The sequence below is a fragment of the Pyrenophora tritici-repentis genome, chromosome 1 (assembly GCF_003171515.1).
Source record: "Pyrenophora tritici-repentis strain M4 chromosome 1, whole genome shotgun sequence".
Taxonomy (NCBI): domain Eukaryota; kingdom Fungi; phylum Ascomycota; class Dothideomycetes; order Pleosporales; family Pleosporaceae; genus Pyrenophora; species Pyrenophora tritici-repentis.
The window spans coordinates 688,369-700,462 of NC_089390.1; the positions used below are offsets into that span (position 1 = coordinate 688,369).

Consider the following 12,094-nt stretch of genomic DNA (forward strand, 5'->3'; position numbering starts at 1 on the left):
CCAATTCCTGTACATGATAACGACAAGATCTTATGGTTAATCCTGGAGCTCTATCAGTATCTCCCTAAAATGGTGGTCCACTACAATGCCAGACAAGTATTACAGCAGCTGTTCTTCGCCATCTTCAACAAATCCTACTTCTTCCCAGAGTTGGTAACAATCAATCGATCGGCGTAATTGATTCCTCTGTAGGTTAAAGGCGGCCTAATCAAGTAATCACTTGACCTAGATAGGAATCAATCACGCCGATCGATTGATTGTTGCCAACTCTGCTTCTTCCGCCCCACTCTCTGTATTATGCGAGATCTTGCGACTATTAGCGTGAAAAAAAGTATAAAAGGGAGAGTGAGACTCGTACCTACACTTATTCAACATACGAGTAGAGGGTTGTAGAGACACCATCACCCACAATGACGCAGCCGATGTGTCTGGGTTGCCCGAAATCCCTCGCGGAGAAGGTGGCCGTTGTGTCGTATAGATCACCACCTAGATGCCCGGCTATGAAATATAGACTGAACGTATCTCGGGCGTTTAATATTCCATAAACGTAAAGCCGGTCGGTTGAAGTACTGCAGTACTTGTCTGGTCGGGCGATAATAGTCATAGCTCCGCAATGAAAGGTACCGCCAGTATATAATTTTGTACCTGCAGGCTTCTCGACCGTTCCTGTTATGTCGATGGCGCATGGGTGACTTATCAATTTGAATGGTGGCGGAGCGAATGGTCGGCCAGGGGAAATAGTATTAGGCAGAGGGTAAGGTCGCTGTGCTAAGATCTGTCGGCAGAAAAGGAATGAGAGGAACAGGCAAAGAGTATGCCAAGTCATTTTAGCTTTTGTATATCGATACCGACGAAAGGACTTGCTGGTTATGGGCTAGAGGAGGCAAACTGACGAGTATACGTTTGCCGATATCACACAAGAAACAGATTTTCAAGGCAGACGACTCTACTTATAGAGAGTGCTTACAACGGTGGGACCCCGCTTTTCCTGCTCCAACAAGGCATGCATGTAAGCTTACCTGTTCCAACATGGCACGCTTACCTGTTGGATGTCAACGGATGGGCGTTCGTGAAGAGAGTCATCCAATTTGGCACTTCCCACGCAGGTCAAACTCTGATATCTTCGTCTAGAACGCGCTTGTGAAGCACTCGGCGTCGTCGAGAATACGGATTCTTCACCGGCTCTACCTCCTGAGCCGTGCACTACCGACCCGCCAACAGTACGAAAGCGTATTCGAAAATTTCTGCGATTGAAATGCTTATCCAGACGTCGGTCATCGTAGGACCTATATCTTATTCTTTTTGTTTTCATAGTAGACTGTTGATCGTCGTTAGACATAGTTGAAAGACCCTCGACTGGCTTTGACTGGTACTCGCACTGCATTGCGCTTACTTCGTAATATCGGGATCTGGGTTTGAGGTTAATTGCGAGGGTCGGTTGGGGTATCTCAAGTTTTTTCTCGATCGATGCCCATGTGGTTCTCTGCTGATTCTGACATAAGCGTGGATTGTTCCGCCCTGGCGTTCGGCATTATCAGTGGCAGTCGGTGTGCGTTGTCAGGGACATGTGCTGGTAGTTGTCAGCCTTCATTGTGTGCAGTTGTGTTCCTAGATACCAAAGGACCACTTCTTTCGAAGGCTGAATGATGGATTTGCATTGATAAGTGGCCATTAGTGCTTGGGTGTCTGCACGCGCATTGGGAAGTCGCCTGGATAGCGCCATCTAGCGATCGACTGCTTGAAGCCAAGCTAAGAGTCGAAGCTTTCTTGTGATCTTATATCCACGACTGATTTATCAAAACAAGCAAAGCGTACTGTTTCATTGACGCGGATGAACGAAAACAAGCTTGTCAGACGGAGAGTGGGTCGCGCTCGGACATGCATTGTCCCACTTTACCGAACCATCACCCTACGTCCTTCCATCAGCCCCATGATGCATCTCAAACTCCCTCACGCGAGAACCTCGATAACCACCCCATTTTCGCAGCCGGCAGAAGTCAGGTTTAGTGAGATTTGGGTCTAGCCACCGGTAATGACGATGACGATCCCGCGCGCAATACCGTAATCGGAGAAATTCAGCCCGAACCGCACCAATGGCGAACAGCCGTAACAGCCCGGTCTGACAAGCCCATTTCTGGGGTGGCAACTACCCCAGGTTTTTACTTCATTTCGAAACCCGTCTTATAGTAGTGCTTCTATCACGAGCCCCATGTGGATATATCGGGTAGTTTACTATATGGGCCAGATTTTCCGGTTAATGAGATGCGCTGCCAGCGACCTGGGCTCTCCGACATAGTATAAAGTTGGGATGTCTACCCCGGATCTTGCTCCCACACGAACTGTGCATTTGCAGTCGCATTATCCGTCACTATGCGCATCACAACAGCCGGTCTTGCCCTCGTCGGCCTGATACCGAACATGGCTCTCGGCAGCCCATTAGACGGCAAGCACACGCTTACTAGTCGGGCCGGGACTTTCAACAACCCAGTCCTATGGGAGGACTATCCTGATCTGGATGTCTTCCGGATAGGCGATGTATTCTACTACTCATCGTCAACGTTTGCCTACTCGCCAGGCGCGCCGGTGCTCAAGTCCTACGACCTCGTCAACTGGACTCCAGTAACCCACAGCGTGCCCACGCTGAACTTTGGTGCGAAATACAACCTCGACAGCGCAGCGGACCGCTCTTACGTCAAAGGTATCTGGGCCAGCTCACTCAGGTACCGCAAGTCAAACGACAAATTCTACTGGATGGGATGTGTTCAATCAACTGGCCAGACATATATCTGGACTTCCGCTGGATCCAACGCAGCTGCCAACAATGGCGAAGTTTCGACCTGGAACTGGCAATCCGCAGGCAGCATCCCCAAATGCTACTACGACAACGGCATCTTCATTGATGACGATGACACCATGTATGTGGTGTACGGCAACACGCAAATCTCGGTTGCCCAATTGAACGCCGCCGGCACGGCGGAGGTCAAGAGCCAAAGTGTCTACAAGGATCCCAACGGCGTCGTTCTCGAGGGCTCCCGCTTGTACAAGATCAAGGGAATGTACTACATCTTTTGCACGCGCCCCGCAAACGCAGAGTATGTGTTGAAGTCGAAGAGCCCATGGGGTCCATACACGGCGCAAATTTTGCTTGACAACATCAGCGGACCTCTCTCCAGTGCTGGTGTCAGCCACCAAGGTGGTGTAGTCGACACCAAAGATGGTAACTGGTACTATGTCGCTTTCATGGACTCTTACCCTGGTGGCCGTATCCCCGTTGTTGCGCCCCTCACTTGGACGAGCGACGGATGGCCACAGCTTGTCAAGGTCAATGGCGCGTGGGGAAAGTCATACCCCATGCCCGTCACAACATCCAAGACCGTGCCGCCGCCAACAGGAATCGACAAGTTCACCGGATCATCGTTGAGCGCGGCGTGGGAATGGAACCACAACCCCGATAACACGAAGTGGAGCATGGCAAGTGGTGGTGGTGTGAACCTACAAACTACGACTGTTACACAGGATATCTACCAGGCGCGCAACACACTCACGCACCGTATTCTGGGACCAAAGTCATCGGGAACCTTCCGCATCGACATCAGCAAGATGAAGAGCGGTGATCGCGCAGGTGCTGTGCTCTTCCGAGACACCGCTGCGTACATTGGTATCCACAAAGACTCGTCCGCTACAAACCTCGTCATGGTCAATGGTATTGCCATGAACAGTGATTGGTCCACAAAGTCCACTGGCTCTGTTGCTGCCACAGGACCTTCTATTCCTGCAAGCACGACGGATCTCTACCTGCGCATCCAGGCGGACATTACGCCAGCGTTTGGTACTAATACCGCCAGGCAGAACACTTTCTGGTATAGCACAGATGGAACCAACTTCAAGCAGCTCGGCCCGGCTTTCGGTATGTCAAACACTTGGCAGTTTTTCACTGGATACCGATTCGGTGTATTCAACTTTGCGACTCAGTCTTTGGGTGGTAGTGTGTTGGTGAAGAGCTTTGACTTGCAGTTGTTGTAGTTCAGGCATGTACCAGTATATAAACAGCAATCAATTGAATTATATAGATGCGACAAACATTGGTCCTGATTGTAGCACTCTTAGTGACTACTCTGCAGCCATGAAATTGTTTCAAGATGTGGAGAATATTTGCCAGTTCTCCACCCACTCGAGACTTACAACGCTTTCAATTGGGTCACTGCGAACACGTCCATCGCGAACACGTCTTCATTCGGCAACACTACCTATGTAACGAAAATCGTGGGTAATCTCCTTGCGGACCTCCCCGTCGGCACGGACTACAATGCCAGTACCCATACATCGATCGCTGGTTCACTCACGCGCTCACTTCGGCGGATACAACAACCCAAGTCTCAACGCCATCTTGAAATTTTGGCTTGGCGATGAGAATCGATCTATTGGTGTATCCAGGAAAGCTCAGGCTCACCTCATCGCAAAGACCAAGGACCCCGGTATCAACCCCGATGCCAGCTTTGTTGCTTTCTCGCGCGCAGTTCCTATATATGATTGTATAAAGGGCACCCATCCGACAATACAAGAGGTACCTACGCTGTACTTACAGACCACTTTCACGGAAATATGTCTAGGCCTACAAAAGTCTAAATGCACATGTTTGTGGTAACACCTGGGTTGGCTTCAAATGGTTTTGTAAATGTTCATGATCATTCGTGATTGCTATTTGATACAGTGCACTCAACCGCCAACGGACTATGACTCTGAAGCTTGCTTGGTGGTGCTCTGTCCCTTTCGTTTGTCCTTTCCTGCGATACGAGGGTCACTTGCGACAATATAGCTATTTAATTTTCCTAGTCATCATCGTTGTCAGAGTCATCGTCACCGCCACTACCTGCGCCTGCCGCTCCAGCTACCGCGGCAATAGCATTGCTAGATGCCGCGACGGGCTGTAACGCTGTTGCAGCGACAGCTTCGAACTGCGCGGATACAGCAGCTCCCAGCCTCGCCGTGAACGGTCCAAAACCGCGCTCGTGGAAGTCGAGACGAGCTCCAGGATCTGCGGAGTTCCCGAGAGGCGGTTTCTCAGACAAGGCCCAGCCCATGACAGCGTTCCCTGAAGTGTCCATGCTTAGGCCCAAAGTCGAGTCGATGCAGTTCTCGCACAAGAAGGTGTAGCTCAAGAAAGTTGCATTGACAATCGTTCCGTCAGGAATGGGGCGTACGCTGAATGCTCCCGTCACCTCTGGCGGATTATCTTCGTCGGTCGCTTGTCGGAAAGAGGCCATGACATCGCCTTTGCCATCGGGCCATACGGCGAGAATGAAGTTGCCTTCCATGTCACCAGTGAGTCCCATGGCGCCCCATTCCTGACCGTTGACGAGAGGAAAGCTGATTTGGCCGATGAAAGAGCTTGTGCTGCCTGCTGTTGCAGTCGATGAAGACGTGGCGAAAGCGAAGCCGAAGGAGGTGCGCGCGCCGAAGAACCGTTCCATCTGAAGACCCGTGTTCTGGTCAACGAAAGGAGCTGAGAATGTACTGGCTGAAGATGTGGGTTCGTCATCATCGTCGGCGTAGGCCAGAGTTGCGAGGAGACATGCCAGCATGGTCACCACCAAGATGTCGTAGATCCTGATAGCCTGGCCACGCATAGAAGATGGGGCACCCTTGTTAAGGCACAGTGAGAGAGGCATGCTTGATTCTCGAGTATAAGCTTTAGAAAGCTTGCTTGATGAGATATGGCTGTTGATTTATCTAGGCAGGAATGGTCCAATACAATATATACAGTCCTAACGTGTGCAATGTAGCGGAAGACAAAACATGACGTGCACAAGTTGTGACAGCTACGGCATTTCTCGTCAAGAATCCATAGGCAACAAAATCATGCCTTCAATGATTATGGTTAGACGTCAAGAGTAGATCAAGCATGCCAAGCTCTAAGCAAAGAGAATTGGCTATGAAAGCATTGGTGGCTCCGCCAGTGGCTGAAGGCGCCTCGTTTCGTGACAAATGCAGAAGGTACCGAGGTTTCGAAGACTCACACTATCCTAAGTATTTTGTCGACGACACCTGGAGGATTTCTGTCTCTTCGATGTCAAGGCAGGTTTTGGCGATTAAGGCGGCAGGACTAGCGGATATCGGCAAAGTGGTGGGGCTGCAGATGGCTCAACCGCGATGCCTGAGGGAAGTTCGGTTTCAGTGTTTTGCACGCAACAACCTGCAACCAGAGATTGGACGGTCATCGAAACATACTGCGGGTTGACAGCCTTCACCTGTCATTGTAATTGTAATTAACTTCGCGGGGATATCTGAAATCAACGAACAAAACTGCGTTCTGTGTTCTGTCATCCGTGGACAACGAGGCGCAGAAACCCATAAAGCAGGCCGAGGTTAGAATCGTTGACCTCGAATCACTCACAACCGCCGGTTTACAAACGTACCCCACGAAACTAGCTAGGGTCATCGTTTGAGGGACCGCATGCGGCCCATGCATTCACAATGTATCATGCAGATTTCAGAACAAGCGAAGCCCGGGTACCGCTCTGACGTTCTTGAAGTCTGTTACATACATATGTAGTCATGTGCGGTCACGTGCTTCATACGGAAAGCGACGAGTACCACAGCACGACTGTGCAAATCATGGAAGCTGATAGACAAGCGCTCGATAGTCAGCTAACCTGTGTGACATGAAACACTTGGTCGTGAGAGTGTAGGTAAACTGTACTGTTATATTCCTAATAGGTGTATTTGGCGCCTACAGTGACTTTTGTATATTAGTGTGTTAACTATCTCACGTCACCCATGTGGCCCGTAGATATCACACGAGTACCCTACTTCTTCTCCAAGCGACTCTTTTCATCCTTGAGGATTTCTTCGACCGTGTCCTCGATGCTCGCCCCCTGCGGTTGCCAGCCCACGAGCTTCTTCGCGCGCTCTGCCTTGCCACGACTGTTGAAGCCCCAACTGACTGCTTCGAAACCAGCTTGTTCGATTGCCTTCTCCTTGCCGAGCTCGCGTTCCTCCAATTCCTTTTTCTCGACGAGCCCTAGCTCGGTCGCTTTCTTGCCCATGAGACGCGCAAGATCAGCCCAAAGATGCTCACCATTCTCAACCAAGTAATAGCCCTGCTCGTTCCACAATCTTGCATCGGTGTTGTTAGAGACGGCGGCTTCGGTCAAAAGAACGAAAAGCTGCGCGAGATCCGAGACGTGGACACTGTTCCATCTCGCTTTACCTTGACCAATGATGGGGATGTATTGGCCAGTGAGAATCAGGTGCGCAAGCTCGTAGGCCTGTCTGCTTCTAGTGTTCAATGGTCCTCGGCCGCGTCCGTATATGGTTGGCGGACATAAAATTGCGGTCTTAACCGATTCAGAGCCAGCTAAAAGCACCAAGTCGTCGACATTCTTGTGAAAAGCATCTTTGGGTAGGCCAGTCAAGTCTTGCACAGCCGTCCAGTCGTTGTACTCTCGCTCTGACCACTCACCCAAACGGTTGTCGTCCCGCATGGTTTCCCAACACAAGATACCAGTACCGCCTGTATGCAGCCAAAATCCTGGCTTCTCCTTGGAATGGCCGGATGCGAGACCCTTGGCAATGGCTTTTGCTGCGCCCTCGTGGTCTGACGCATCTGCGGTATCTAAAATTGTGAGCATCGTTCTAACCATACGATGGTTGCAAGGGATCCCTACGTATGACCACATCTGCCTTTGCAGCTTCTTCTTCTAGGATCTCGGCATCTTCAAGACCTCCAAGGACAATGCGGACCTTGGGAAATGCCTCTTTCACAACCTTGCCTTTCTCCTCTTCGCAGACGTTAGCGCTATCTACGTATCATGATTTCCGCATTTGCATATACCTGTTCTTACAAGTGCTGCAATGTCATAGTGTGCGTGCTTATTGTAGAGTGCAAACAGCGTGTCGCCGCCGATGTAGCCTGTCGCCCCGGTGCTGTAGCCATAATTAGGGATAAAGCCATGCTGTGAGGTCTGATCACTCACAGAAATATATTCGGTGACATTTTGAGGAACTCTGTTGAGTTAAATACTGAAGAATAAATTAGTTAGAAGTTCGTACCTTTTGTGCTCGTGGGGATGGTTGTGTCTGCACGCCTGTGCATGACGTCATGACGGTAGATTCGTTGCCGTTGGAAGAACTTTTAATCGCACGGCAAGTCCTACACTTAGCGCCCTCAGTCGCGGACGCTGTTCCGTTTCCTATTGCAAATCAACGTCTATCATCGGATATCGAAAGCTAATCTGGCAGAACGAAAAATCTGGTGGGGACTGCGAGATTGAACACGTCGCGACTCATGTTGAGAGATGAAGTTTCATCATAGGTCGTTCATCGCAAATAAATCTCGCATACGTAATGCAGGTCCCGAAAGCATGTGGAGAGTTGGGCGACTAAAGTCGCGCAAACTAGATCCGCAACAGGGTGCATACTATAACCTTCGTTGGGGATATCAAGGTCATGAACACTCGCTAACTACATCACGCATGTGGTACAGTCACAATGTGAATAAAGAGGGTAGGTATTGATAAAGCCACAGTGGTTGTGTTGGCTATCTCTGTGACAAAAGAGTAAATTTAAGGTACCTCTAAAACTCAAATACACTCAGACAGCCGAAACACTGCCTCTCATGCTCATCTACCAAGCCACCATCGCGAAATTACCCAAGAGATACATGGTCGAACAAGATCTTCTTTTCCCAACTAAGATTCATTCCCTAGGGAAGAGGGGAGAGGATGGACAATACTCACGCGACCTCTTTCACCTCAGAAAATTGCTTGCCGGCTGTAAGAAAGCCATTCTTCTTTCCATCTTTCAGCACCATGTCCATGAAAGCAGCACAGTATGCGTTAGTTATTTGCGACATTATGATACCTTTAATAGTACCCAGGATATCTCCTACCTCGGCAGGTAGATGTCCTTCCAGTCCCAGCGCCGATGTGACCAGGGGTAGGTCTGAGAAGCTGTAGTGTGCAGCGCCGTTCACTTCAAACTCCTTCTTCCAACCCTTCAGCTGTGACCAGATCGCTTTCCATGACGGGTCAGTTTCCTGGGTCTTGTTCTCGTGGCCCATGAGCATAAAAGGGCGATCAAGGCCGGCCTCCACTACGGGACCAAAAACCGAACCATCAAGGTTGAATCCACCGCGAAGCGAGGGTACTTGCATCACTGCATTGGCTGCAGCTGCACCGCCTAAAGAATGTCCGAAAACAGCCATCTTAGGTACGCTGCGAGCGTGCAATCTCCCGGCGAACATCTTCTCGACTGCTGAAGCATTCTTCATCTGCTCGGACACAAAGACGATATCAGCAGCTCGCGTCTTGACAGAAAGTTCAATCTGAGCATCACTGTCTATCTCAACACCAGTTACGACGGTACCGTCGGGAAATTCGACAAAGTCGGCGTCGTAAGGGTGGTCGATGGAAAGTACCAGGTATCCAGTGGCCGCGAGACTCTGGAGCATGGCGCTATATAGATATCGAGATGTACTGAGCGCCCCTGAAAACAGTACGAGAGGGAATGAGCCAGAATTGCAGGCCCGCCCACGTGTGGCCGTCTCATTGCACGATGGAAGATTGAGCGACTGGAAGAACCCATTCGGAAGTCCATATATGCCAAATTTCTCGTCCATGAAAGATGCAGTCGCCTCAGGCATGTAGGGAACGATGTTCTTCTGACGGCACGTGTTGACGGGAGAAAAGCTCGACACCATGATGGATCTAGCGCGACCATCATTTGCGTATGGATCCAGTCGGTCATTGTCGGTGAGGGATGTAGATGTGATGACAACATCGTAACGGTGGGATCCGACTATGGGAAGAATGGTTTTGGCCGTGGAAAGCAATGGCGAGAGTAACAGAAGTATGAGGGACAGTGAAGTTCTGAATGCCATATTGTCGAGATTAAAGATTGCGACAAGTTTTGCCTGGGGATGCAAACGGAATATCGAATAGAGATGGCAAACTGTTATGATGATGCTTTGCACAGCTACCAGGACGAAGTAATTGTATCAATGGCTCAGCGACAAACCTTCCTTGAGGATATTCAGTCATTCCCGGTGCGCTGCATTATGACCAAACTGGGCCAAGTAAAGCGGATACAGGTGTACGACGGATTCCCCCAGCCTTACGCAGAGCCTCTTGTATAATTGTCTTAGCCGGCATTTCGCTGGGTATACAGAGGGCTAATCCCGAATAAGCTTAGGCGCGTTCTTTCACTTCCCAATACGGCTAAGCCTCATGGTAGCGCCTGGGATACATAGGTAGTGTCCGCTGCATGTCGGTTTACAAACGCGCAGTACCACTTCCTAACACGTCTTTCCAACGCTTTGAGGCATATCGGTAGATCTGCTGGTAATACACCTTCAACGACAATTAGTGTCGGTCAGCCGCAACCACAGCACGCTTCGAGCTCATCTTGATCTGGTTTGACGTGCATATCGCAAATGATTGGGCCATACGATGGGCGTCGGTCCAAAAGAAAAAGATGTGGAGCATGTGCTAAGCGTAAGATCAAGGCGAGCAATTCCGACATGGAGATGATGACAGCACTGACGGAGCGATAGTGTGATGGAGGCGCACCGTGCGACTATTGCCGTTGGAAAGGCCTGGCCTGCGTATTCCCAACTCCACCTGCCACACCGAACTTCGTGTTTGTGGGCAATGAGCCTGCTGTGGCTACAGTTGCTTCACAAGGGCAAACGAAGCAACTTCAGATCTTGCCATCTGTCAATATGAGCCAATTGGAGTATGATATGACCTACTTCTTCGCCTGTTTTCTGCCCATGAACACTGTTCATAGTGGGAGCTATCTATTCCAGGGCCAACTGGAGGACATGATGCATGTCACCCCTGACCTCAGGGACGCGCTGTGTGCCGTAGCCGCACTTCATAGGTCCCGGCTAGCTCAGTCTACGACAGCGACGGGGAAACACCCAGAGCCACCCGACGTCGCTCTACAGCTATATGGAAGGTCGGTGAAAAGCATTAATCGTCGCATTATGTGCAATACGTTCGCAGGCGATTGCTCTATGCTATGGACAACGTTCTTCCTTGGGCTTTTCGAGGTACGTTTCCATCATGTTAACAAGACTTCTTTCCTTCTGATTTCGCTCAGCTCATGTGTGACCCAACTGGAAACAACTGGCTCGCGCACTTCCTCCATGGAACATGCGCAATTCTGCGCCTCCTGCAACCTTCAAGTCTTGCGTGCAAAGATCAGCACAGTACATATACTCGCACCTTCTTTCTCACGACCCGGATCTTCGAGATTTCCCGCGCCTTGATCTACTCGGAACCTACTTTTCTCAGCGAAGCTGTATGGGCGAATGCACTTGCAAGGTTCTGGAGTGGTGAAGGTGCAGCCGTGTGGCATCCAAAAGAATCGCTCTTCGACATGTTGCCGAGCGTCTCTGAATTGAGTATACGAGCCCTTCGCTTTTGCAGTTTTGAGGCAGTTTCCATGTCTGATCAAATGCAACTCCAGCGGGCACAAGATCTGGGTGCTGAAGGACTGTTGCTTCGGCAAATGCTTCAAGAGTGGTGGGAAATGAGCAACACATGGCAGCATACTTCACAAGAACTAATATTAGACTCGGAGCTTCTTTTGGGGCACGTGTACTATCATGCCATCAGCATATACCATTCCGGCACTTACGACTACCACATGCACTGGACTCAGCCCGGTTCGCCAGATGCGCCAATCCTCGCTCAAAGTGAGATTGATTGGCACACGCGTGAGATTCTTCGGCTGAGCCGAGAATTGTTGGCTTGTGGAGTCGCGGGTGTGCTTTTGTTCTTTCCTTTGAGGGTTGCTGGTGCGCGTGTCCAAAGCTCTCGAGAAAGAGAAGATATTTTGGATCTGCTGTACGTAGTAGTGCAGCGCGGATATGTCGTCGGTGATGCAATCACATCGGATCTCGCAGAGTTTTGGGAGTGCAGTCGTGTTCCGTAGAAGTCTCAATGCATTCACCGCGATGACCACAAGGTCGAAGGCCTATCGGGTTCTCTCAGACGTGATATCCTCTTGATCCAATCACGTTGGCCCTATTCCTCTCTGTGGCGCCTTGCCTTGTTGGGCGTAGGCGGGAAAATGGCTTGGCGAACCG

At 50.3% G+C, this 12,094-nt stretch overlaps 7 protein-coding genes across 7 annotated transcripts; 3 read left to right on the forward strand and 4 right to left on the reverse strand.

Annotated features, from left to right (window-relative positions):
* Positions 1 to 364: 364 nt before the first annotated feature.
* Positions 365 to 826, reverse strand: PtrM4_002540 (uncharacterized protein; the record flags this gene model as incomplete). Its single annotated transcript, XM_066102645.1, has 1 exon — positions 365 to 826. One exon carries the CDS (start codon positions 824 to 826, stop codon positions 365 to 367), a length of 462 nt encoding a protein of 153 aa, XP_065964847.1.
* Positions 827 to 2,370: 1,544 nt separating this feature from the next.
* On the forward strand, positions 2,371 to 4,023 carry PtrM4_002550 (glycosyl hydrolase family 43 protein; the record flags this gene model as incomplete). Its single annotated transcript, XM_001930306.1, has 1 exon — positions 2,371 to 4,023. One exon carries the CDS (start codon positions 2,371 to 2,373, stop codon positions 4,021 to 4,023), a length of 1,653 nt encoding a protein of 550 aa, XP_001930341.1.
* Positions 4,024 to 4,306: 283 nt separating this feature from the next.
* On the forward strand, positions 4,307 to 4,645 carry PtrM4_002560 (uncharacterized protein; the record flags this gene model as incomplete). The annotated part of the gene is made up of 1 exon (XM_066102646.1): positions 4,307 to 4,645. The coding sequence occupies one exon, from the start codon at positions 4,307 to 4,309 to the stop codon at positions 4,643 to 4,645; it is 339 nt and encodes a 112-aa protein (XP_065964848.1).
* Positions 4,646 to 4,731: 86 nt separating this feature from the next.
* On the reverse strand, positions 4,732 to 5,669 carry PtrM4_002570 (uncharacterized protein; the record flags this gene model as incomplete). Its single annotated transcript, XM_001930308.2, has 2 exons — positions 4,732 to 4,739; positions 4,871 to 5,669. 2 exons carry the CDS (start codon positions 5,667 to 5,669, stop codon positions 4,732 to 4,734), a joined length of 807 nt encoding a protein of 268 aa, XP_001930343.2.
* A 1,137-nt stretch (positions 5,670 to 6,806) lies between these two features.
* On the reverse strand, positions 6,807 to 7,996 carry PtrM4_002580 (Epimerase multi-domain protein; the record flags this gene model as incomplete). The annotated part of the gene is made up of 4 exons (XM_001930309.2): positions 6,807 to 7,615; positions 7,668 to 7,781; positions 7,835 to 7,926; positions 7,977 to 7,996. The coding sequence occupies 4 exons, from the start codon at positions 7,994 to 7,996 to the stop codon at positions 6,807 to 6,809; spliced, it is 1,035 nt and encodes a 344-aa protein (XP_001930344.2).
* Positions 7,997 to 8,734: 738 nt separating this feature from the next.
* Positions 8,735 to 9,880, reverse strand: PtrM4_002590 (dienelactone hydrolase; the record flags this gene model as incomplete). The annotated part of the gene is made up of 1 exon (XM_001930310.1): positions 8,735 to 9,880. One exon carries the CDS (start codon positions 9,878 to 9,880, stop codon positions 8,735 to 8,737), a length of 1,146 nt encoding a protein of 381 aa, XP_001930345.1.
* Positions 9,881 to 10,720: 840 nt separating this feature from the next.
* On the forward strand, positions 10,721 to 11,940 carry PtrM4_002600 (Fungal-trans-2 domain containing protein; the record flags this gene model as incomplete). The annotated part of the gene is made up of 2 exons (XM_001930311.1): positions 10,721 to 11,053; positions 11,104 to 11,940. The coding sequence occupies 2 exons, from the start codon at positions 10,721 to 10,723 to the stop codon at positions 11,938 to 11,940; spliced, it is 1,170 nt and encodes a 389-aa protein (XP_001930346.1).
* Between the last annotated feature and the right edge of the window lie 154 nt (positions 11,941 to 12,094).